This window comes from Monodon monoceros, unplaced genomic scaffold (assembly GCF_005190385.1).
Source record: "Monodon monoceros isolate NGI ecotype Baffin Bay Population unplaced genomic scaffold, NGI_Narwhal_1 Super_Scaffold_6, whole genome shotgun sequence".
NCBI lineage: Eukaryota > Metazoa > Chordata > Mammalia > Artiodactyla > Monodontidae > Monodon > Monodon monoceros.
The window spans coordinates 100,648,777-100,669,508 of record NW_021703783.1 but is presented as its reverse complement, the minus strand read 5'-3'; the positions used below and the strand labels follow the sequence as shown (position 1 = coordinate 100,669,508).

The 20,732-nt window shown below is 60.5% G+C and overlaps 2 protein-coding genes across 3 annotated transcripts in view; one reads left to right on the top strand and one right to left on the bottom strand.

The window, feature by feature from the left end:
• The window catches only part of ARSA (arylsulfatase A), a 3,385-nt gene extending 371 nt beyond the window's left edge, over nucleotides 1–3,014 (top strand). Inside the window, exons 2-9 of the mRNA XM_029205798.1 lie at nucleotides 200–452; nucleotides 669–909; nucleotides 990–1,208; nucleotides 1,287–1,456; nucleotides 1,780–1,904; nucleotides 1,997–2,124; nucleotides 2,369–2,471; nucleotides 2,568–3,014. Coding sequence (XP_029061631.1) covers nucleotides 235–452; nucleotides 669–909; nucleotides 990–1,208; nucleotides 1,287–1,456; nucleotides 1,780–1,904; nucleotides 1,997–2,124; nucleotides 2,369–2,471; nucleotides 2,568–2,887 — 1,524 coding nt within the window. The 5' untranslated portion in view covers nucleotides 200–234 and the 3' untranslated portion in view covers nucleotides 2,888–3,014. The remainder of the gene's footprint in view (nucleotides 1–199; nucleotides 453–668; nucleotides 910–989; nucleotides 1,209–1,286; nucleotides 1,457–1,779; nucleotides 1,905–1,996; nucleotides 2,125–2,368; nucleotides 2,472–2,567) is intronic.
• A 7,297-nt stretch (nucleotides 3,015–10,311) lies between these two features.
• Nucleotides 10,312–20,522, bottom strand: MAPK8IP2 (mitogen-activated protein kinase 8 interacting protein 2). Of its 2 annotated transcripts, XM_029205761.1 has the most exons (12): nucleotides 20,326–20,522; nucleotides 19,204–19,309; nucleotides 17,606–17,875; nucleotides 17,365–17,458; nucleotides 16,068–17,267; nucleotides 15,710–15,785; nucleotides 15,408–15,580; nucleotides 15,217–15,326; nucleotides 14,483–14,587; nucleotides 14,269–14,339; nucleotides 11,502–11,600; nucleotides 10,312–11,050 (listed from the first exon to the last, which is right to left on the bottom strand). In XM_029205761.1, the coding sequence occupies exons 1-12, from the start codon at nucleotides 20,388–20,390 to the stop codon at nucleotides 10,978–10,980; spliced, it is 2,442 nt and encodes an 813-aa protein (XP_029061594.1). In that variant the 5' UTR covers nucleotides 20,391–20,522; the 3' UTR covers nucleotides 10,312–10,977. The 2 variants fall into 2 exon arrangements, with proteins under 2 accessions (XP_029061594.1, XP_029061593.1); XM_029205760.1 differs by having other exon boundaries at nucleotides 15,217–15,580; nucleotides 20,326–20,469.
• Nucleotides 20,523–20,732: the final 210 nt, after the last annotated feature.

The following is a 20,732-nucleotide window of genomic DNA, read 5'->3' as shown; positions in this document are numbered from 1 at the left end:
GTCTCAGGGGAGGGTAGTGCCTGGGTCTGGGGTATCAGGGGAGGGTATTGCCTGGGTCTGAGGTCTCAGGAGAGGTTAGTGCCTGGGTCTGGGGTATCAGAAATTAGTGCCTGGGTCTGGGGTATCAGGGGAGGGTAGTGCCTTGGGTCTGGGGTTCTGGGATAGAGCTTTCTGGAACCACTCTGCCTTCCCTCCCAAGGGTCTCTTGTTACAGGCCTGTCTGTGCCGGGTGCCATGGTGGCTCTGTGGACCCTCACTCTGGCCTTGGCTGCTGGCCTGGCTGCTACCAGCCCACCCAACATTGTGCTGATCTTTGCTGATGACCTGGGCTATGGGGACCTGGGCTCCTATGGACACCCCAGTTCCACCACCCCCAATCTGGACCAACTGGCCGCAGGGGGTCTGCGGTTCACGGACTTCTACGTGCCTGTGTCTCTGTGCACACCCTCCCGGTGAGCAAGGAGACCGGGAGCCCTCACCCCAAATGCCCACCCCTGCCCATCCAGTTCCTCCCAGATGCACTCTGGGTTGCAGAGGGAGGAAGAGGGTCTCCATCCCTCTGTGGAGAAGTTCGCGTCTCTTTGTTTTTGTCCTCTCCCTCCCCTTCTCCTTGTGTCCATCTCAATCACTTTTGCTCCCTCTCATGGACTCTGTGACTTGTCCTATAGGGCTGCTCTCCTGACCGGCCGACTCCCAGTTCGGATGGGCCTGTACCCTGGCGTTCTGGAGCCCAGCTCCCGAGGGGGCCTGCCCCTGGAGGAGGTGACCCTGGCTGAGGTCCTGACTGCCCGAGGCTACCTCACAGGGATAGCTGGCAAATGGCACCTTGGGGTGGGGCCTGAGGGGGCCTTTCTGCCCCCCCACCATGGCTTCCATCGATTCCTGGGCATCCCATACTCCCATGACCAGGTAGGAGCCACAGGGGTCCTTCCCCTTGACCCTACAGCCCCAGCCCACAGCCCAGACCTCTGAAGGAGCTGCTCCCCCAGGGCCCTTGCCAGAACCTGACCTGCTTCCCGCCGGCCACCCCCTGCGATGGCGGCTGCGACCAGGGCCTGGTCCCTGTCCCTCTGTTGGCCAACCTGTCGGTGGAGGCACAGCCCCCTTGGCTTCCTGGACTTGAGGCCCGCTACGTGGCCTTCGCCCGTGACCTCATGGCAGATGCCCAGCGCCAGGGCCGCCCGTTCTTCCTGTACTACGCCTCCCATGTGAGTGATCGTGCCCCCCCCCCAGCCCAGGGCTGCCCGTGACCTCTACCTGCTGTTAACTCCAGTCTCCATCCCCAGCACACCCACTACCCCCAGTTCAGTGGGCAGAGCTTTTCGGGGCGCTCAGGCCGAGGGCCGTTTGGGGACTCCCTGATGGAGCTGGATGCGGCCGTGGGGGCCCTGATGACGGCTGTGAGGGACCTGGGGCTGCTCGGAGAGACACTGGTCTTCTTCACTGCAGACAACGGGTACTCTGGCAGGGGGCAGAGGATGCTGGTCGATCCCTCACAGGGCCCTGGGGTCTTCCCATCTTGACTGCTGGCCGAGGACGTAGTGGGATAAGGGGGTCTCGGGAGATGCTGGCCATATGTGGTGACACCAGGTGCATGTGTGTGGGAGGCTGGGGGCCACGAGTACATGGAGGTGCTTGTCTTGGTAGGACAGGGAGCGGACAGGCACATGCTGGCCGTTTCTGGGCAAAGTGTGTAACTTAGAAGTCTGGGGCCGGGGTCACTGGGGCAGGCCAGAGACCCTGGGCCCCTCATCGCAGATAACCTCTCGGGTGTTGCAGACCTGAGACGATGCGGATGTCCCACGGCGGCTGCTCTGGCCTCCTGCGATGCGGAAAGGGAACCACTTTTGAGGGGGGCGTCCGAGAGCCTGCCTTGGCCTTCTGGCCAGGCCACATCGCTCCCGGTCAGTCTTCAGGCCTTCTCCTCCTGGACACTTGGCCCCACCTCCCCAACCTTGATCACAGATGGAGTGACTGTACAGCCCTCTACCCGCAGGTGTGACCCATGAGCTAGCCAGCTCCCTGGACCTACTGCCCACCCTGGCAGCCCTGGCAGGGGCCCCGCTGCCCAATGTCACCTTGGATGGCGTTGACCTCAGCCCTCTGCTGCTGGGCACAGGCAAGGTAGGGCCTGTGACCTCATGACCCCTGCTCCCCCCAACCCCTCCCGGGCCCCCCCAACTTGCCCTCCCCGGGAGTGAGTATGGGGAGCACCTGAAGCCCCTGGGGCCAGGCAGACCCTCTGTCGAGCAGTGTCCAAGGGGTGCCGCCCCTGGGGCTCTCGGGTGGGCAGGGAGCCACTGCACAGCCAGGGCCCAATGCAGGGCTGAGGCTCCGGGTATGTGCAGACCCCCGCCTTTGCCCCCAGAGCCCCCGGCAGACCCTCTTCTTCTACCCGGCCTACCCAGACGAGGTCCGAGGGGTCTTTGCTGTGCGAAGCGGCAAGTACAAGGCACACTTCTTCACCCAGGGTAACTGCCTCTCCCCAGCCCCGCCCACCCCTCGTAGCCCCAGAGCCTACCCCCTCCCCGCCCCCGCCCTGTGCACAGATGTGCCCCCCTCCCCAGGCTCTGTCCACAGCGACACCACTGCGGACCCTGCCTGCCATGCCTCTAGTCCTCTGACTGCCCATGAGCCCCCGCTGCTCTTTGACCTGTCTGAGGACCCTGGTGAGAACTACAACCTTCTGGGGGGTGTGGCTGAGGTCACCCCAGAGGCGCTGCAGGCGCTGAAGCAACTTCAGCTGCTCAAGGCCCGGTTTGATGCTGCCGTGACCTTCAGCCCCAGCCAGATAGCCCGGGGCGAGGACCCTGCCCTGCAGGTCTGCTGTCAGCCCAGCTGCACCCCCAGGCCATCCTGCTGCCACTGCCCTGAGCTCCAGCCCTGAGAGCATAGGCGGAGGCCAGCCCCGGGCCCCTCGCCCCACCCAGGCGTGTGATGGTTCATTGCTGTGCTGTGGGTGTGTAGAGGTGGTTTGTACCTGAGCACGCTAATAACACCAGCTGACACTTGTAGGTGTGAGAATTCACATGATCCTTGTGATAGCCCTGAGATAGGTGTTGTTCTGCCCGTTACAAATGAGGAACCTGAGGCGTGGAGAGGTCCAGCAACTTGTCTGAGGTCACCCAGCCAGTGAGAGGTTGGCTCCGGAAGCTGTCCCCCTCCCCCTGGTGATTGCTTGTGTCAGTGCAGACAAGCGTGGTGGTGAGTGTGGGCACACCTGTTCACGGGGGCAAAACTAGGTGCTTTTATGTGCCAGGACGGGGTGAGGAGGGGGCGAGGGCATGGCGGGCAGCAGACCCCGAAGATGCGGAGTGCCCACAAGAGCCAGGTTTTCCCCGGGGGAAGAAGCACAGGAACTGGACCGCCCTGGGTGTTAGAGACCTGTCTGAAGGAGGGGGAGGGGTTACACGGTCTACTGTGGTGAAGTGGGCTGGGGAGCCCTGCCAGCTCTGGGGAAGGCATGTCAGCAGCTCCAGAGGCTTCCCCTCGGCCCCCCAGTGCCCCTTCCAGAACTCTGCATTTCCTACCTGCACACATATTTCCAGTCTCCTGGCTTCGCCTCTGCCCCCATGGGAGCCATTCCCCACCGGCAAAGTGATCTCTTAAAAACAAGCAGGTTGGGCTCCATTTGTGCTCAAAACTGCAGGCTTCCTGTCATGCTCAGAATAGAACCCAGACTCCTTGGAGTGGCCCACCATGCCCCACCCCACAGCCCTCGTCCGTCAGCCCTGGCAGCTGGCCGGGTTGCCCATCATCAGGGGAAGATGCTCATCTTTGACTCTGTCTGGCATCTTCTCTGCAGAGGGGCCCCCTGCCTGCCCACCCACTGGCATCTGCGTGGTGGCATGTAGCCCTCCTGGGGTCCCCTTGTGTGTGTACCGATCCAGGGCCACGTGCTCCTAGAGCGGCTGTCACACCCCACATGCTCCCTCAGCATTGGTTGAGTGAGAAGAGTGCTGTCTGGGGGCTCAGGGCCCCGAGTGGGTGTCCTGTCCTCATGGTAGACCAAACAGCCATCCCCGTCCTCCTAACGGTCCCCTCACTGTTTCATTGGTGGGCAGAGGCCCCGTGACCTCTGAGGTACAGGCTCTCCTAGTCCCAGGAGGCTAGTAGCCAGTCTGAGCCAATCACAATCCAGTGATTGGTCCAAGAGAGGCGTGTGACCAAGGGTCCTGGTCAGTGAAAGGTCAGGGGCAGTCTGCTGGAATCCCGGGGTCTTCTGCAACACTCATCCTCCAGGAGTGGTGAGGACGGTGCTGCAGCATCACGGGCCCTGACCAGACATCATGCATCCGCTAAACAAGTGTCTCCAGCCATGCACCTCCAGAGCTCACAATGTAAGAAAATAAACCAGCCTATTTAAGCCAAGTGCTGCTGGCTTGTCTATTACTTGCAGCTGAAAGCAGTCTTGCTGGAATGATGTGTGAACGGGACGTGTAGAGGGCATGTGTATGTGTGCAGGGGTCCTCCTGAGTGAGCCTGTGGTGTCAGATACCGTGTGCTGAGGCCCCTTCTGTGTTCTCCATGTGACTCTCCCATCACTTTTAGCCTGGTTTGGGGGCTGCACTAGCCATGCCCCAAATCCTGCTGTATCTTGGAGCTGCCCCCATAGGGCAGTGGTTTCCTTGGGGGCCCCTTCAGCCACTGACGCTGACATAAGGAGGGCCCACGTGCACGTGTGGTCTGGGCATGCCCACCCCCTGCAGCCTGCAGTTTCGCTTCTAGGGGGCCTGCAGTCACCTCGAGGTGCCTTGGTTTCAGGATGAGAACAGAGAGGAATGGAAGCAGGTGCATGATCTCTGTATCACATCCAAAGGTCAAACCCTCCAGCAAGAATACATGAATGCCAGCACTCAGGCCTAACCTGCAGGCGCCTTGTCCAGGTCTGTCGCCCAGCTGGGTGGTGAGCATCGCTTTATTAGTTCCACAGACCTTTACTTACCACCCAGAGCTGCGCTTAGGGCTGGGACACAGATCGACAGAGGGGACTCACCCCTGCTCCTTTCGTGCTTAATGTCTAGCAAAGGAGATGACCATCAACCCTGCGCACTCAGACCAAATGGAGTTCAGTGTGGTAGAAACTCAACTTCCCAGGTTTCGGGGTGTGGGTATTGCCTGGGAACAAGGATCGGGAACCGTCAGGTGCTACAGAAGTTCTCTGTCTTGACTGGGGGTGGTGGAAACGTGGTGCACACATATGTATAATGCACTTGAGCTACACACTTGAGTGTGTAGCTTGAGTGCCCTTTATGATGCCATGTATATTTTATACTTCAGTAGAAATAAAATATTAATCGTGATTGTGTCAACTGTATCTCGAGAAAACTGGAAGAAAAAGATTTAACCGTAGTAAATACCACAAAGGAAGAAAGCTTGGTGCTACAAAAGTGCAACTGCGGGGCGGGGCAGGGGTGCGGGAAATGATTGACCCAGTTAGGGCTGCTTCCCCGTCTGCTGAGACCTGACGGGTGTTCACTCCACCCTCTGAACGCAAGGTTCTCCCCCTCCCCCTCCACTTTTGGTCTCGCTGTGAGGCTCTGAGGGCAGAAAAGCTTGTTTCTCATCATTTTAGCTGCTTTAGTGCGATGCACCCTCTTTGTAGAGGCACCAGTATGCGCATGTGCTCTCCCGTGTTCGTGCACACGCGCCCGCAAACGGGCCTGCATACTCGACACAGACATGCACACGCTCACGCATATTCATACACACACTCACAGCCCCAAATGCTGTCTGCGATGTCCCTTCTCTGCTGCTGTTGATTTGAAAAGCAGCCCTTTTCCTGTGAGCCTGAGACCATCCACGCCCACCGAGTGGCTTCCTCAGGGATCCCAGCATCCTCTGGAAGGAGCCACGTGTGTTTGGAAGGAACAGAACGTTGTGCTGTGGGTGCTGTGGTTTCCCTCAGGAGGGAAGAAGAGATACCTGGACACGCCCCTCCTACCCCCCGTGACTGTGACTGTGAACCCCGCATCTTACCTGTGGGTGTTGAACTCGACCCTGACCCTCATCACGGCTGGACACTGCCTGTGGGATGTCTAGAGAGTCCTGCCAGCTCCCTGACCCCAGGCCTGGTGTAGGCAGGGCTTGCTTCTTCTCTCTGCTCTCAGCCCGCAAACGAGCTGCTCTAAAGGGCAAGGGGTGTACACTCCTGGGGTGGTCCTCAACCAGTGGGGGTCAGGAGCCAGCAGGTAAGTGTTCCTGCTTCCCATCCTTCGGGTATATGGTTCAGGGAAGAACTCTTATGCTTCTCAGAAGGGCAGCCAGCCTTAAGGATGGGCCTTACACTGGCTTTTGCTCCCTCCCTACCTCATTCGTGCCCTCTCCTCACTACAGCACACAGTGGGGCTTTTACAAAACCAGCTGCCTGCCCCTCTGCCCTTGTATGTCCTCTTGCATGGAACTGAGCGCAATGCCCAGAGATACAGCAGCCCTCAGGCAGTCATGAGGGCAAAGACCACACACTAAGGACACAGGACCAAGGGAAGGAGCCTGCTGTTTTCGACGTCACCTTCTAGAAGCCACACCAGCGTCCAGGCCTCCTGCGGCACAAGAAACACCCTGATTTATTAGACTGTCTCCCTGGGCAGTTCTCTTAGAGCTGAATGCTCTGCATCCCACCTATCACACGAACCACTGTTGAAACATTCCCAGTGACATCCAAAAAGAAGCGTGCTCTTGACATGCAGAATATAAAATCCAGGGTGTACATGTATTTCTTTTTACCTTATTGATTATATTTTTGAATCTGTGATTATGTTTTTCTCCTTTTCTTGCCACTCAAACATTTTAAATCATGAATTTCTTGGTCAGCAGTTTCATAACTAGAATCTGAGCTGAGACCACTATTCTTTATTTTATAATGATCTTAGCTACTCTGCCTTAATCTTTTTTTTTTTTTTTTTTTTTTTTTTTTTTGCGGTACGCGGACCTCTCACTGCTGTGGACTCTCCCGTTGCGGAGCACAGGCTCCGGACGCGCAGGCTCAGTGGCCATGGCTCACGGGCCCAGCCACTCCGCGGCATGTGGGATCTTCCCGGACCGGGGCACAAACCCGTGTCCCCTGCATTGGCAGGCGGACTCTCAACCACTGCGCCACCAGGGAAGCCTGTTTGGCTTAATCTTTTTGCCCTAAATTATTCCTTGATTCTCCCAATCTCTTTCTGGCCTCAAACAAAACAAAACAAAACTCATAGATAAGAAGGAAACTGGAAAAAAAATACACCAAAACATTAGCAATCGTCTTTAAGTTGAAAAGATACGCTCAGGGGAGTCCTGCTCTTGGCCTGACAGCTGAACTCACCAAATCCTATGAGATTGGTATTTCCATTGTGGCAAAAATAACTTTTTATGTTTGGGGTTTTTTTGTTCTTTTTTTTAGATGTGTTTATTATTTATTTTTATTTTTGGCTGCATCAGGTCTTAGTTTCGGCACACGGGATCTTCGTTGAGGCATGTGGGCTCTTTCATTGTCGTGTGCAGGCTTCTCTCTAGTTGTGGCGTGCGGGTTTTTCTCTCTCTAGTTGTGGCGTGCAGGCTCCAGGGCGTGTGGGTTCTGTGGTTTGCGGCATGCAGGCTCCCTAGTTGAGGAGCACGAGCTCAGTAGTTGTGGCTCCCGGGCTTAGTTGCCCCGCAGCACTTGGGATCTTAGTTCCCTGATCAGGGATCAAACCCTTGTCCCCTGCATTGTAAGGTGGATTCTTTACCACTGGACCACCAGGGAAGTCCCTATGTTTGGATTTAATGAATGTACCTGTAGTTTTTTTAGTTTTCTGTGGGTGTTTCTATTTGCATTCGGGGGTCCCTAATAGCAACATATAATGCTTGAAACAAGACATGTTCATTGCAGAGAAAAAAAGGAAGAGAAACTGTCAGCCCCACCTCCGGCAACAAAGACTGCAGTCTTTGTGTTTTCTTTCAGTCTTTTTCAGTGTAGTTTCTAGTGTAGATTCTGCATATTTATTTTTCCTTAATAGCATAACAAATATTTCTGTATTATTACTAAACGTTTGTAAGCATACTTTTTTTGTACCAGCCACTATTCCAATTAGGTGTATATACCTTAATACAGTTAACCCTACTGGTCAATATTTAGATTGTCTTTTATGTTTTCAACATTTTAAACAAGAACATGTACAATACAAAGCTTTTCTTTTAGGATGCTCTCCTTGGCTGGATTTCCAGATGGCACAGTCCTGGCATTGGAGGCTTACTCACTCACCACTCAGGGCCCTGAGGGCCCCCAGCACGTGTGCCAGGCTCTGGGAGGACGGGGGCACTAGCAGACCCACAGTTGGCAGCCTCTGCCCACGGCCCCCCTGCGTCCGGGAGGATAGGAGGCCACCCAGCCACATGCAGAGAAAGCTCAGTGTCCAGGGTGGAAATAATGGGGTGGAGGGAAGAGGGGCTGGAGAGGGGCAGCGACAGGGCAGGCTGAGGTCGCACAGGGAGCCACAGCAGAGTTAAGAGGGTGAGCGGCCTGCTCAGGTTTCTGTTTAAACAACCGGGTCTGGTTGCAGGAGCTGGTGGATTGCAGACACAGGTGGAGGTGGGAGCCTAGAGGAGGCTGCTTGACGCACAAAGATCCAGGCGGAGGCGGGGAGGTGGGGGGGTGGGGGGTGGCGCTGACAGCAGGGGCAGTCTAGGGTGCCTCCACGCTTCCTGCTCAGGCAACTGGAAGAGACACAAAGCACAGAATATAGAATGGGGCACATGGGGAAGAGGCTCACGTCAGTTCGAAGTGTCCGTGGCTCCCACCAGGAGCTCTGTGTCTCTGCACCTCAGGGCCCTGGTTAGGGTCCCGCGTTTACCGAACTCCACCAGACGCCTGGCCAGTGACTGGCAGAAGCAGCGCTCCTGGAGGGCGCTGGGGTTGGTGAGGTAAGGCACAGCATAGAGCTGAACCACGCGGTCTGCCGGGGGCAGGACTCTGGGGCCCTCAGCACAGGGAAGGCACCGAGGCCGCCGCGGGAGAGAGGAGGCCAGTGAGGGGACCCAGGACAGAGCCAGGGCGGGGTCTGGAGCGCAGCTGAGCCAGAGCAGACCATGAGCCAGCCCCGAGAAGGAACAGCTGGGGAGGTGAAGGAAGGTGCCCGAGCCGGTGCAGGAAAGACCAGAGGCGGAAAGAAGGTGGACAGGTGTGGGAAGGACCCTACTGACAGGAAGCTGTTCCAGGTGAAGGATGCCCAAGCGTGTCCGGCTGCTGTCCCAAAGGGCCACCGCAGGAAGGGAAAGGTATGGATGCAGAGACGTGAGGAGATGAGTTGGAGGGAGGGACTGAGCCCAACAGGGGCGGAGTGGGGGCCGGGCAAATGGAGCCTCCCCCCGAGATGGGGGGTCGAATTTCCACCTGACAGAGAGGGAAGGGAACAGCGGGCGGGGTGCAGCCACAGGGACCTGAGAGTCACGCCCCCCAGGCTGCGGGGCAGAGGTGCGCGTCCAGGGGTTCTCTGCCTGCCTCGTTCTACCGTAATCAGGAAAGTTTTCTCGTAGATGTTCTGCTGCGTCGGTCTTCTTGCAGGGTCGGGGACCCGGCCTGCGCCGGGGCTACCCAAATGCCGAAGGGCGGCCATTTACCGATTCCTAACCCGTGACTGTGTTCTGTTTGCCGGTTGCCCTTAAATTAATTTGAGTAGAGGTGTGTGATTTCTATAGACAGTGGTTTTCAACCTTCACGTAGTGAATTTGTCTACACTGGCCTTTCTCACTCTCATTTCTTAACCTTCACCTGTTGTCTTCCTGGAGCTGCTGGCATCCTGGGCTCGGGGGGTTAGGGCGGGGGGCAGGCCCACCCTCAGAAAGGCACTGACCACCATGCTGACCTCAGCACTTGAGAGCTGGGGCTCACTGGGGCCAGGGGTCCGGGGAAGCCCTTTCTCCAGGAGGTACCATCTGTAATCACCTAGGGCATGTGACAGTCACCTCTTTTCTTCTGGCTTTCTGTGGAGAATTTTTAAAACACTAATCTTAAGATCTAAGCAGACTGGCGCCTGCTCTCTGTCTCACACACACACTCACAAGCGTGCAGGCCCACTCATAAGCACGCACACACCTCCCGGCCTGGCGCTCCAGTGCAGTGGAAAGGACACACGCTGCGTGACCTTTCTCTCTGGCCTCAGCTTCCTCGCTGGCCAAGCAAGTGTATTTGGAGAGCACCCGCTGCGCGCCGCACAGGGACACCAGCGTGATTTCAGAGAGCAGTGAAGGGGTCTCCTGATTCCATCACCCTGGGGTCTTGGTCCCCACTGCCATGGACAGTGCCTGGGCCCCTGGCCCCTTATCTGCTCCCCCCCACCCCAGAAATAGCCAAGGTCACACGAAGCAGAGAGTTTATTGAGGTGCTGGACTGCGGGGAGTGCTTGCAGCGGCATAGCAGATGCTGGTGTGGCCGGGGCCTGGGCCGGGGCACCCTCCTCCTAGCAGCGTCTGGGGCTTGGGGTGACCACGACTCCTAGTCTCCCGCAGGGCCCTACTGGGGAACCCCTCCCTGCTTACCCCTGAGCTCCTCGTGGGGCACTATGTGGGGGGGGTCCCTCTCTTTGTCCCTATGGTGAGGATGGGATATGACCCCTTGATATTCACTATAAAAATTAAAATTCCTTTATAAATCACACGGGAAAAGCAAGAGGGGATCACCTGGGAGCTCCCTCCACACGCCCCTCCCAATTCTGACCCCAAAGTAAAGAGCAGAGGGCAAGAGTTTGCAGGCACAGAGGAGCAGAGACAGACAGGAGGAGAGAAGAGGGAGGCCAAGGGCAGACCAGGGCGACACAGAGAGAACAGATCAGGGGTAGCGAAGGTGCAGGCTCCACGCTTCAGCAGCCCCTGGGGAGCAAGGAGGAGAGTTCCCAGCACAGCCCGGAGACTCGCCAGATGCTAGGTCCCATGTGCCCCCAGTCCAGTCCTTGCCAAAGCCGAGGTGGCCGCATGAGATGCCCCCAGCCCCAGCCGCTCCCGGAGCGGGAGAGCGGCGGGTGGCTACTCCAGGTAGATGTCCTCTGTGGGGCAGGCGTACTCCAGGTGCCGCTGGTAGTACTCCAGGAAGGCGCGGCTGGGGGAGAGAGCGGCCTCAGCCCCAGGCTCCCCAGGCCCGCCCCCCTGGGCCTGCCCATGCCCCCCCCCCCCCCGCAGCTTCGTCCCTCAGCCCTCCTGGCCCGGCCCCATTTCCTTACGGTCTAACCTCAATGCTGCCTTCCCACCCCCAGCCCCGTGGTCAGTGTGCCCGTGCCGTTCCCACGCCCAGGACTCCCCTCCACGCTCCTGCCCCAAGCGTTCTGCCCACCACCTTCCCAACCCTCCACCACCACCACTGTCATCTGTCCTTCCCTCCCTTCCCCTCCCCTGTCTCCGCAAACTTCATCTCCATCCCTCCTCCCAGTCTGCTCACCCCCCCCCCCACCCGGGGAACCGCTGCACCGGTTCTGCATCCCCACTCCAGTCCCAGCCATCACTCCACGCTGGCCCAGCCCTAATCCTGCAACCCACCCTCCGGACCCACTCACCCCACACTCTGGGCCACGGGCCTCATCGACTCCTGGGAGACGAAAACGTGGCAGGCAAAACGGCTCAGCAGCGGGTGTTTGGTGATGAAGCCAAAATAGCTGCGGGGAGAGCGGCGGTGAGCACACGGGACGCCCCCGGGTCCACCCCTCAGCCCCCAGGTATCGGGGAGAAGAGCCAGGGACAAAGGGCTCAGGGAGGGCGTGTGGGGCTGGGGAACGTGCGGGTCACACGATTTCAAGATTCGAGGCCCCTTTCTGGGTCCTCGTCAAAGCACAGCGCTGGGCATCTGTGAGGAGTTAGCGATCTATGCTCATCTGTCCACAACAAGGGTGTCCTACTGGATCTTCCTTCTCCCGAGACAGTGCCAGCTGCCTCTGTGCCCCCCCACCCCCACCCAAAGCCTGCCCCTGGACCACAGAGCAAGGCCTCCCCGTCTTCTGGGCACCACATCTCAGCTGACTCTTCCTTGTCATGTCACCTGACACCCTGAGCCTGCCCAGTCCCACCTCTGGCCCTGCAAACCCACAGCTGTTTTCCGGGCTCTGATGTGGGGCTTGGCATGGGCCCTGACGTGTAAAACAGTCTTTCTGAAGAAGCTTGTACCCTGGCTCTGTCGCCCCAGCTCTGTTCCACGCATGCCTTTCCTGAATCTGCCCTTCTTCTCATCAAGACATTAATAAAAATTGTTGTCCAGAGGGAGGAACTGCCAGAATCCTGCAGCAGGAGGGCTGAGACCCACCCCCCGACTGTGGCTAATGCAGCCCCCGTCAGGTGGGATTAGGGTTTTGCGGTTCCACCAGATGGGAATCCACACGGCAGCATCATCGCTGGGACAACGTGCTCACGTTGGCCACGAACACGTCACAGCCTTGTCTTGAATGCCACGCTCAGATGATCCCATTCACGGGGAGTGCCAGGCACCGTCCTCAGCAAAGCTCTTTATGTCATTAGCTCCCATAAACCTCACAACGGCCCTGCGCGCTGGACCTCTAGACGGGGGCGTCGGAAACGCAGCCGGTCTGTGGCGCCCTGGGGGTGCTCTCAGCCACCTGTGATCTCACACGCCACATGCTCCCACCTTATCCGGACACAGTGTGCCCAGCACGTGCCTAATCCAGCCCGCTTCACAGCGAGATGCCTGACATTGGCTCCTTGTGGCCCCTCACTGTGCGGACTGGGCTGAGTTCTGCAGTAACATGTACCAGGAAGGTCTGGGCCAGGACAGCACCGCCTTGGTCTCCTCCTGGCCATGGAACTGCATCTGGGTCAGCGTCTGGCCTGGACGCCTGAGCCTGTGGCACCCAGTTTCCCTCTGCTGTCCTTCCTCTCTCGGGTGTGCCACCCTCAGCCCACTGTCCGTGTGGGCCACCGTGCACACTGGTCCTCATGGTGCCAGATCTGGCCCGCCGCCTGTTCTGAGCCCTGGCCCTCCACCCCTCAGAGCAGCATCTAAACCGTGATCCCATCAAACCACCTCCCTCTCAAGGGAGAAACCGAACTGGGCTCTGACCCGGCTGAGGGTGGACACCATCGCCCAGCCAGCAGACAGAGCGCCCCTCACTCTTACCACAAGTGTCCAGGTGACACACATGCCGGCCTCAGGATCTGTCACAAGCCTCAGCCCCAGCAGCAGTGTGTCCTTCCCACATCCTGCCTCCCCTGAGGACCTGCTTCCTCAAATACCACTGGGCCCTTCGGAGCCTCTGCTTGGCCCTGTCTGCGTCGCAGGTTAGCTCCTCCTGTCGCTTCATCTAGGGCACTGGCATCCTGTGCGCAGGAGGCCGGCTGGGCAGGAAGGCTGTAGCCCTCCATCCGCTGGTTACGCTTCCCTTTCGCTCCCGTCCCTTCTCTCTCTGCCTGGCTATCCTGTCTGCCCCACGGCCGAAGTTACCTACCGGCTCCGAACGTACCTCCCCCCAGGTCTCCTTTCCACACTCCAGACCACGTAGCAACAGCCACTTCACCCTCACTGCCTCTGGATTGAACACTGCGTCGCCAGCCTGTGAGGCCCACTCACCCCAGGCCTCTTCTCTTGGCGCGTGGGTTACTAACTGCTCAACACCCAGGTCACCCTTGATTCTCTCTCCAGGTCAGCCTCTACATCCAATCAACTCAGGTCTTGCCTGCCCACCTCCTAAATGCCACTAGGTCACAGCACCTGGATAACCTCGGCAGCCATCTGGTCTCCTGCCAGCAGCACTTGGGTCCTTCCACTCTGCACAGCAGCCAGAGGCAGCCTGTCAACCTGACTGTGTCACCCCATGACCCCATCGCCAATGGGATTAAGTATAAGCTCCTTGGCATAGTCAAAAGGACACAGGTGCTCTTAGTGTCCCTCCAGCCTTACCCAGTTGCCCCCAAAGAGCCCCTAGTGCCCCTTGCCCACAGCCCTGGCTCAGCTGGCTCCCTGCCAAGAAGATCCACCCTGTCACCCACTTGCCTTTCAAGGTTTGTAGAGTGGTCTTCAGCCGCCCCGCTAAGTCCCAGGAGAATTTGCCCGCCTCCCTGCAGGTCTGCTCACTGCAGCCCCATGCACACGTCCACCAGAGTCCCACGAGTGCTTCGAGCACTCGCTTGTCTGTGTGTCTGTCTCGACACCCAGACCAGATGGGAGCCTGTCTGATCCAGGTGTCCTGGGCCCAGAACAGAGTGGGCGCCATGTGGGGACTCAACTCCTGGAGCCAAGTGGGTGCGGGTGAGAGGGTGGGATGGTGAATGTGCAGCCCTCAGGGTTTGAGGGGACCAGGGGATGGGTGAGTCTCGTACCAGCTGTTGCGGGGGTGGCAGCCGCAGAACGAGATGTTCTTCATCTGGAAGAAGTGGCTGCAGTGCTGGAACTAGAGCAAAGGTGGCAGGAGAGGGCCACGTTAGACAGAGCAGCCCAGGGCCACTCCGGCCACCCCTGCTGGACGCGCCTCAGTCTGACCCCCTTGCCTCACCCCTCCCACCGTCCCCTGTGCCTCAGGCCCCCACACCCCACCTCAGGTCCTCCACTTAGACTCAGCTTGACTCCCCGAAGAGAAATCTCAAGGTCACAGGAGGCAGGAGGACGCAGGTGGACGGTCAGTTTCCGGGCAGTGGCGATCTGCAGAAGAAGTTAGGGGAGAAAAGGGTCTCCAGGGCCTACGAGGGTATCTCTCCCTCTTGGCGGGACGCTGTCGATTAGGTTTGAAGACTCCTGGCAGCAATTCGGGAAGATGTGAGCGTGGCCTTGGCCTCTCCTCAGCCTCAGGACGGCCTGCCTCGTCTGCCTTCCGCCCCTCCCCAGGATTGCGGCCCCAGCAACCCCGGCCTGCTCACTGCCCGTCTCGTGCGCTGGACACGGGCTCTCAGGCGCAGAGCCGTGCTGCTGCCTTGCTGCCCCCCGGCTCGCCCACAGGCCCAGCAGACGGGCCGGCCCTCACCGAGTGTCCACTGAGTGAATAACGAGTGTGCACATAACTTCCAGGGAAGGGTCTGTGAGAGCTGGTCTTGCTATTCAGACACGAATAGGATGGGCTGAAGGAGGGGGAGGGGCCGGCGGGAAGGTGACGGGGAACAGCTGCTGAGCGCTGCCCGAGGCCTGTCTGCCAGGCCTCTGAATCGGGGCTGGGGGGGCCCGGGCCCTGAGGCCCCCAAGCATCCTGGAACCCTCCGTGGAAGAGGGCGGAGGCCTGGGGCCTCCAAGGGCTGTGCCAGCCTGCAGGGCTCAGGGGCCCCCACCTCCAGACTGACCTTCTGCATGGCTGCACACAGGATGCCATTGCCCTGGTGACAGGGCACCTCCACGGAGCCCAGGAACTGCACGTCAAAGCGCTCCACCCAGCAGGGACCCCGCTTGCTCCCTGGGAGATCACAGGGGCCTAGGTCAGGTGAGCAAGAGAGGACCTGGGATGACAAGACGCCCCTTGGGGAAGGGGCCTCACCCAGCAGGTCCTTGGCCGGGCCGGGCACCGCGTGGGCATAGAAGGCGGGGAAGACGCCACGCTCCCCCGTGCGCATGTTGAAGCCACGGAACCAGAAGTCATCCTCCTCGGCCTCCACCAGGACCGGGTCGTCCACATCCAGCTCAAGCTCGTCGGGATGGCGGGGAATGAACCTGAGGTCAGGTCAGAGGTAGGAGGTCACTGGGGCAGGGGCAGGAACGGTTGGGTTGTGTCCGCCAGTGTCCCATAGTGTCTGTAGGCTCAGGTGGAGCGTCGCTAGCAGCGAGGGGGAGAAGCTGTACCTGAAGACAGCCCGATGGGTTTGCTCTCTCTCCTCGCCATTGACCAGGCAGGAAAAAAGGCCGAAAGACTCGGTGCCTGAGAGACAGAAACAAAAGAGACAAAGGCTCAGGGGAGGGGCAGGAAGAGAAGTACTTGATGGCCCCGCCTAGCTCCCCTCCCCTCCCCTCAACGGTCTGGTGTGGGTTGCCCTCAGTCACCGAGAGAGGGAGAAGTAGCTCACCGGGCGCTGGAGACAGAGCAGCCTTCCCCAGGCAACTCCCCACCCCACCCTACCCTACGGGGGCCTGGGGGAAGCCCTGGGGCCAAGGAGCCAGCCTGCTCCCCCGGGACCACCCCCTTTCCCCACCTCCCACTCACTGGAAGATCGGGAGGTGCTGTTGACAAAGACATTGAGGAACTTCTTGGAGAAGGTGAGGTCAGGGCTGTCCGGGGAGGCAGCCCCGGGGCCCCGATCACGGCCCAGCAGTGCGGCTCCCGCCTCCTCCTCGCTGGCCTCGCCACCGCTGTCCCCGCTGTCCTCGCCCAGGCGCGCGCAGCGCCGCAGGCTCACCAGCTCCAGCTGCGTGTGCTCGTCCACCACCAGCGTGTACTTGACCGCATCGTACGCCAGCGAGGCGTCCGGCGCCGTGGCGCCCGTGCCCCGGCCCCCGGGGGGCGCTGCCTCGGGCTCGGCTTCGTCCTCCTCCTCTTCATCCTCGTCGTCCTCCTCCGAGCAGGCGGCAGAGCAGGCGCGGCCCGGGCGGGCAGGGCGACCCGGAGCGGCCCACAGGGGCGTGATGGTGTCGCGCGTGGGGTTGCTGATGAAGAGGCAGGGCCCGGGCTGCGCGGGGCCGGGCCGAGGGGCGGAGGGCTCGGGGGGCGGCGGCCCACACAGCGTCTCCATGTCCACCAGCTCCACGCCTGGCCCCGCCGCCGCCTCGGGGAACTCGCCGGCGGGCGACGCACACTCCCCGGCAGGACGCGGCGCAGGAGACAGGCACTGGCCAGGGCAGCGGATGGGCGAGGAGCCCTCGGAGATCATGCGGCTCACGAGGTTGCTGAGCAGCCAGGGCGAGTCGGCGTCCTCGCTGAGGTCCGGCTCAGACTCGGACCCTGACTCGTACTCGCTGTTGGTGTCGTCGGGGCCCACGGGCAGGAAGGCGGGGCGGCGCGGGGGCTCGCACGGTGGCTCGGGCTCGGGCTCCGAGGCCGGCGATGAGGCCTCCTCGATGGAGTTGGTGAGGTGCGAGGAGCGGCCGCTGCTGCTGCCGCCGTCGTCGCTGCTCCGCTCCAGCTCTGTCTCTGAGATGGAGGAAATCATGCGCCCCAGGCGCGCGCCGCCCGCGTCCTCAGAGTCGGAGCCCGGCGACGACAGCTCCTGGCTGCTGCGCCGACCCCCGCGGCCTCCGCTGGAGCCGCTCCCCAGGTCGGCCTCGATGCCGGGATCCGAGGAGGGCGAGGCCCCACCTGGCGCCAGGGGCCTTGCGGGCTGGTTGCCTTCGGAGTCGCAACCCGGATGCACAGGTGACTGCGCCCCGCAGGGGCTTCTGTCCGTGGGCGGGAGGGGGGCGGGCGGCTCTGCGGAGCACGGGGTTGGGTCAGCCAGCCCACCTCCCCCACTCCTCCCTCCCTCGCCTCCGGCGTAACCCCGCCCACCACCGCCCAGCTCACTCACCTCTGAGGGGCTCCTGGGCCGGTGGGCACAGCCCTGTTTCCTGCCTGGAGGCTGGAGGCCCTGGAGCAAACCCTCCATTGTTGTTCAGGGAGTCCTGGGGAGGAGGGGAGAGGCGGGGGGAGGAGAGTAGCGCTGAGGAGGGGCCCCAGCTCTCAGGGGTAGGTGGGGGGACAGGCTGCCGCGGGAACCAGTCCCGGATGCTGGGAACCACGGATAGCTGCGGGTCTGGGTGCCGGCTCACCTGGGCTCCCAGCGTCGTCAGGTGGAGCGTGGTGGGCCGGTGCTTGTGGGGCTCCTCCAGGGAGGGCGAGGGGATCAGGGGCTGCCGGGCGCGGGCTGCTGAGCCAGGGCCTCCCCCCTCAACCTCCCCCTCTGCTTCCTCCTCTTCCTCTTCCTCTTCCTCCTCGTCGTCCTCCTCTTCATTGTCATCGATCATCTCAAACTCCTGGAAGTCATCCTGGAAGGAGCAGATGGGGTGCGGCTGCTCCGAACGCCCCAGGGAAAGGCTGTCCTGCAGGGAAGAAGGCCAGGGCAGAGCTGGGCCAGTGTGGGATGGTGACTTGGGTCCCAGGCGCCAGGAAAGCGGAAAGCAGGAAGCTATAAGTCAAGGGACAGACGCCTCCCTCCAGTTCTCTCTGCTCTCCACCAACAGAGCAGCTTTTTTAAAAATCTGCTTAAGATACATAAGGATCGCTACAGTTCTTGGTAAGTAAGGCCCCAAACTCCTAAGTCTGGGTGACAGAGATACTCAAAGTGGCCCCAACCCACCTGCCAGCCTCATCTCACCCTCAAACCCCGTCACATTTGACACCAGCACTTTTCCTTCATAGCATTTTAACACAACGCATAGAGTTTCGGGTCTGTCTCCCCCACCAAGCTGCAAGCCCCACCAGGACAGGACCGTGTCCATACTGGACACTGGTACAGCCCACCCCCAACCGAGAACAGGACCGGGCCCACAGTAAGAGCTCAGTAACTATCAAATGAATGCATGAAGCAAAGACAGCCGGCACCAGGCTTCACCAACCTCAGGGCCTCTGACCACTAATCCCTTACCAGCAATGCCTCTCCTCCATTCCCTCCAACCCCCCTCATCTGCCAGTTCCTTCTAGTCCTCCCTAAGGGCACGGTTGTGTGCCACTTCCACTGGAAAATCTCCCTGATGGCCTCAGTCTTGGGTGGGTTCCCATCATTGCACCTTCGGTCCCCTCACTGGAATCCAGCCGTTGACACTCAGGCAGCCACTGCCTCTCTCATGTCTTTCTCCCCTACTAGGTTATAAGCTCCTGAGGGCAAGAGCCACACCTGCCCTGCTCTCCTCCCAGGCACCTGGAAGCCCCCAGCACTTGCCACACGGGAGTTGCTCAGAAATGTTCTTGAATGAAAACAAAAACGTAAAGAAATGGGGAGGAGGAGATGGGCAGGGGAGACTTCAGGGCTGGAGACATGAGGCAGACAGATGGAGGCCTGAGAGGTGGGGAAAGGGCAAAGGAGGAGATGAGGTGAGATGGCAGCTGGAAGGGGTTAGATCTTTCTGGGAAGTGAGCTGAGCACAGAGGCACCAAAGCATAGACACATCTCCCCTCCCCCAAGCTAGCCAGCTGGTGGGGGTCAAGCAAGGACTGATGGGGAAGGTCCTCCGTGGACCTCTGTCAGAAAAAGAGAGCTCTGATATCAAGGAAGACCCCGGGTCGAGAGGCCAAGGGAGAGGGAGCAATCAGAGGATTTCTTGTTTCAAGGCTGAGCTTAGACCCACCCTAAAACCCCACGAGACTGCTAAGCATAACCTAAGCGAGACTCTCCCTTGAGAGAGTTCTCTGCCCCCAGCCCCTTTCCCACCTTCTCGCAGTGGTCCGAGTCGTAGCTGAGGCCCAGACCACAGTCATCGGTGATCTCAGACAGATCTTCATCATCAAATTCTTCCAGACTTATGTCCTGTGGAGGCCTGGAGAGGAGAGCAAGGACAGGGCTCCTGAAAGAGCCACCAACCCTGGACTCCCTGGCCAGGAACTGGTCCTAAGGAGGGGCCAAGGGAGACACCCCCCCCCCAGCTTCTAGGCCCCGTGATCTCCAGAGCCCCCAACCCCCAGACCTGCATCCTGCCATTATCTTGGACCTCAAACTCTGCTCTCCAGCGGATTTCCCCCTCAATTTGAGCCACGACCAGCTCAGAAGAGGCACCTGTCCCCCAAACCCTCCTCCCGGCCCTCCTTCCGCAAAGAGCCAGCAGCCTCCCCCCTCCACCCTCAGCTCCAGGCCCCTCTGGGTCACAGGCTCAGCCTCAGGGGAGTCAGGCTGAGCGGAGAAGGGGGAGGGGGAGCGGAAGCTGCAGCAGCAGCAGGAGGAGGGGGAGGGGTGAAGGCTGTTCTGGGAGCAGAATCTGGCCAGTTTGTCCCCCACTCCTGCGGAAGGCAGGCCTACACCCAGAGGTCCAGCCCTCTCCCCACCCTAGTCCCTTCCCCCAGGCCCCAGGCTTGATTTCAGCTCTCTCCCTCCCAGAGCCCTACAGACCAGGCCGGGCTTCCACCAGAGGCCCAACAAGGCCAAAAGGACACTGCCAAGCACAGAGCGTGTACTCAGCGTCCTGCGCAGGCAGCCCACCCCTCAGAGGCTCCGCCCACGACCCCTGAGGACCTCCACCTTAGAGGGGGGCGGCTGTTCAGGCTGGGTGCAGCCCTGGATCCCAGCAGGACTTTGGGGTTGGGGGCGGTCACTGGGGCTGGAGGACGGGCATAAGGGGAGGACAAAAATGGAGAGACCCGGAACCGAGGGGCGGGGGGCGGGGGGCGAGGAGCCGGAACCACGGGCCTCAGGAACAGAGTGGGGGTCTGGGGCTTGGGCCCCCAAAAGCGACGAGTGGGGGGTTGGCAGGGTCGGGTCGGAGAAGTCTGGGGACTGGGTCAGAGGGGGTGCTGTACGAAGGCAAGGGCCTGCCGAGGCCCGGGGCGCCCAAGTGCGTACCTGCAGCCTGGCGGCGACAGCGAGTGAAAGGTGGAAAGAGAAAACATCTCCGCCCGATCCGCCATCTTCTCCGGGGAAAGGTCCGCCGACTGCGGCGGGGGAGGGGTGCCCGGAGCGACAGCCCCGCACGCCCTTCGTCGCTCCCTCCCGCCCGCCCTCAGCCCGCCCCAAGTCACCTCGTGACACGCCCTGCGACACCCCGCCGCCAGCACACCTCGACGCCAGGACACCGCGGCAGCGCGAGCCGGGGGGGGAGGGGAGGAGGGGAGGACCTGGGAGGAGGGAGGATCCGGGGGGGAGGGGAGGAGGGCGGACCCGGGAGGAGGGCGAAGGGGACTGCGGGGAAGCTGGTTGGAGGAGACAAGATGGTTTGACTAAGAGGCTAGGGTTGGGGGAGAATCGGGTTG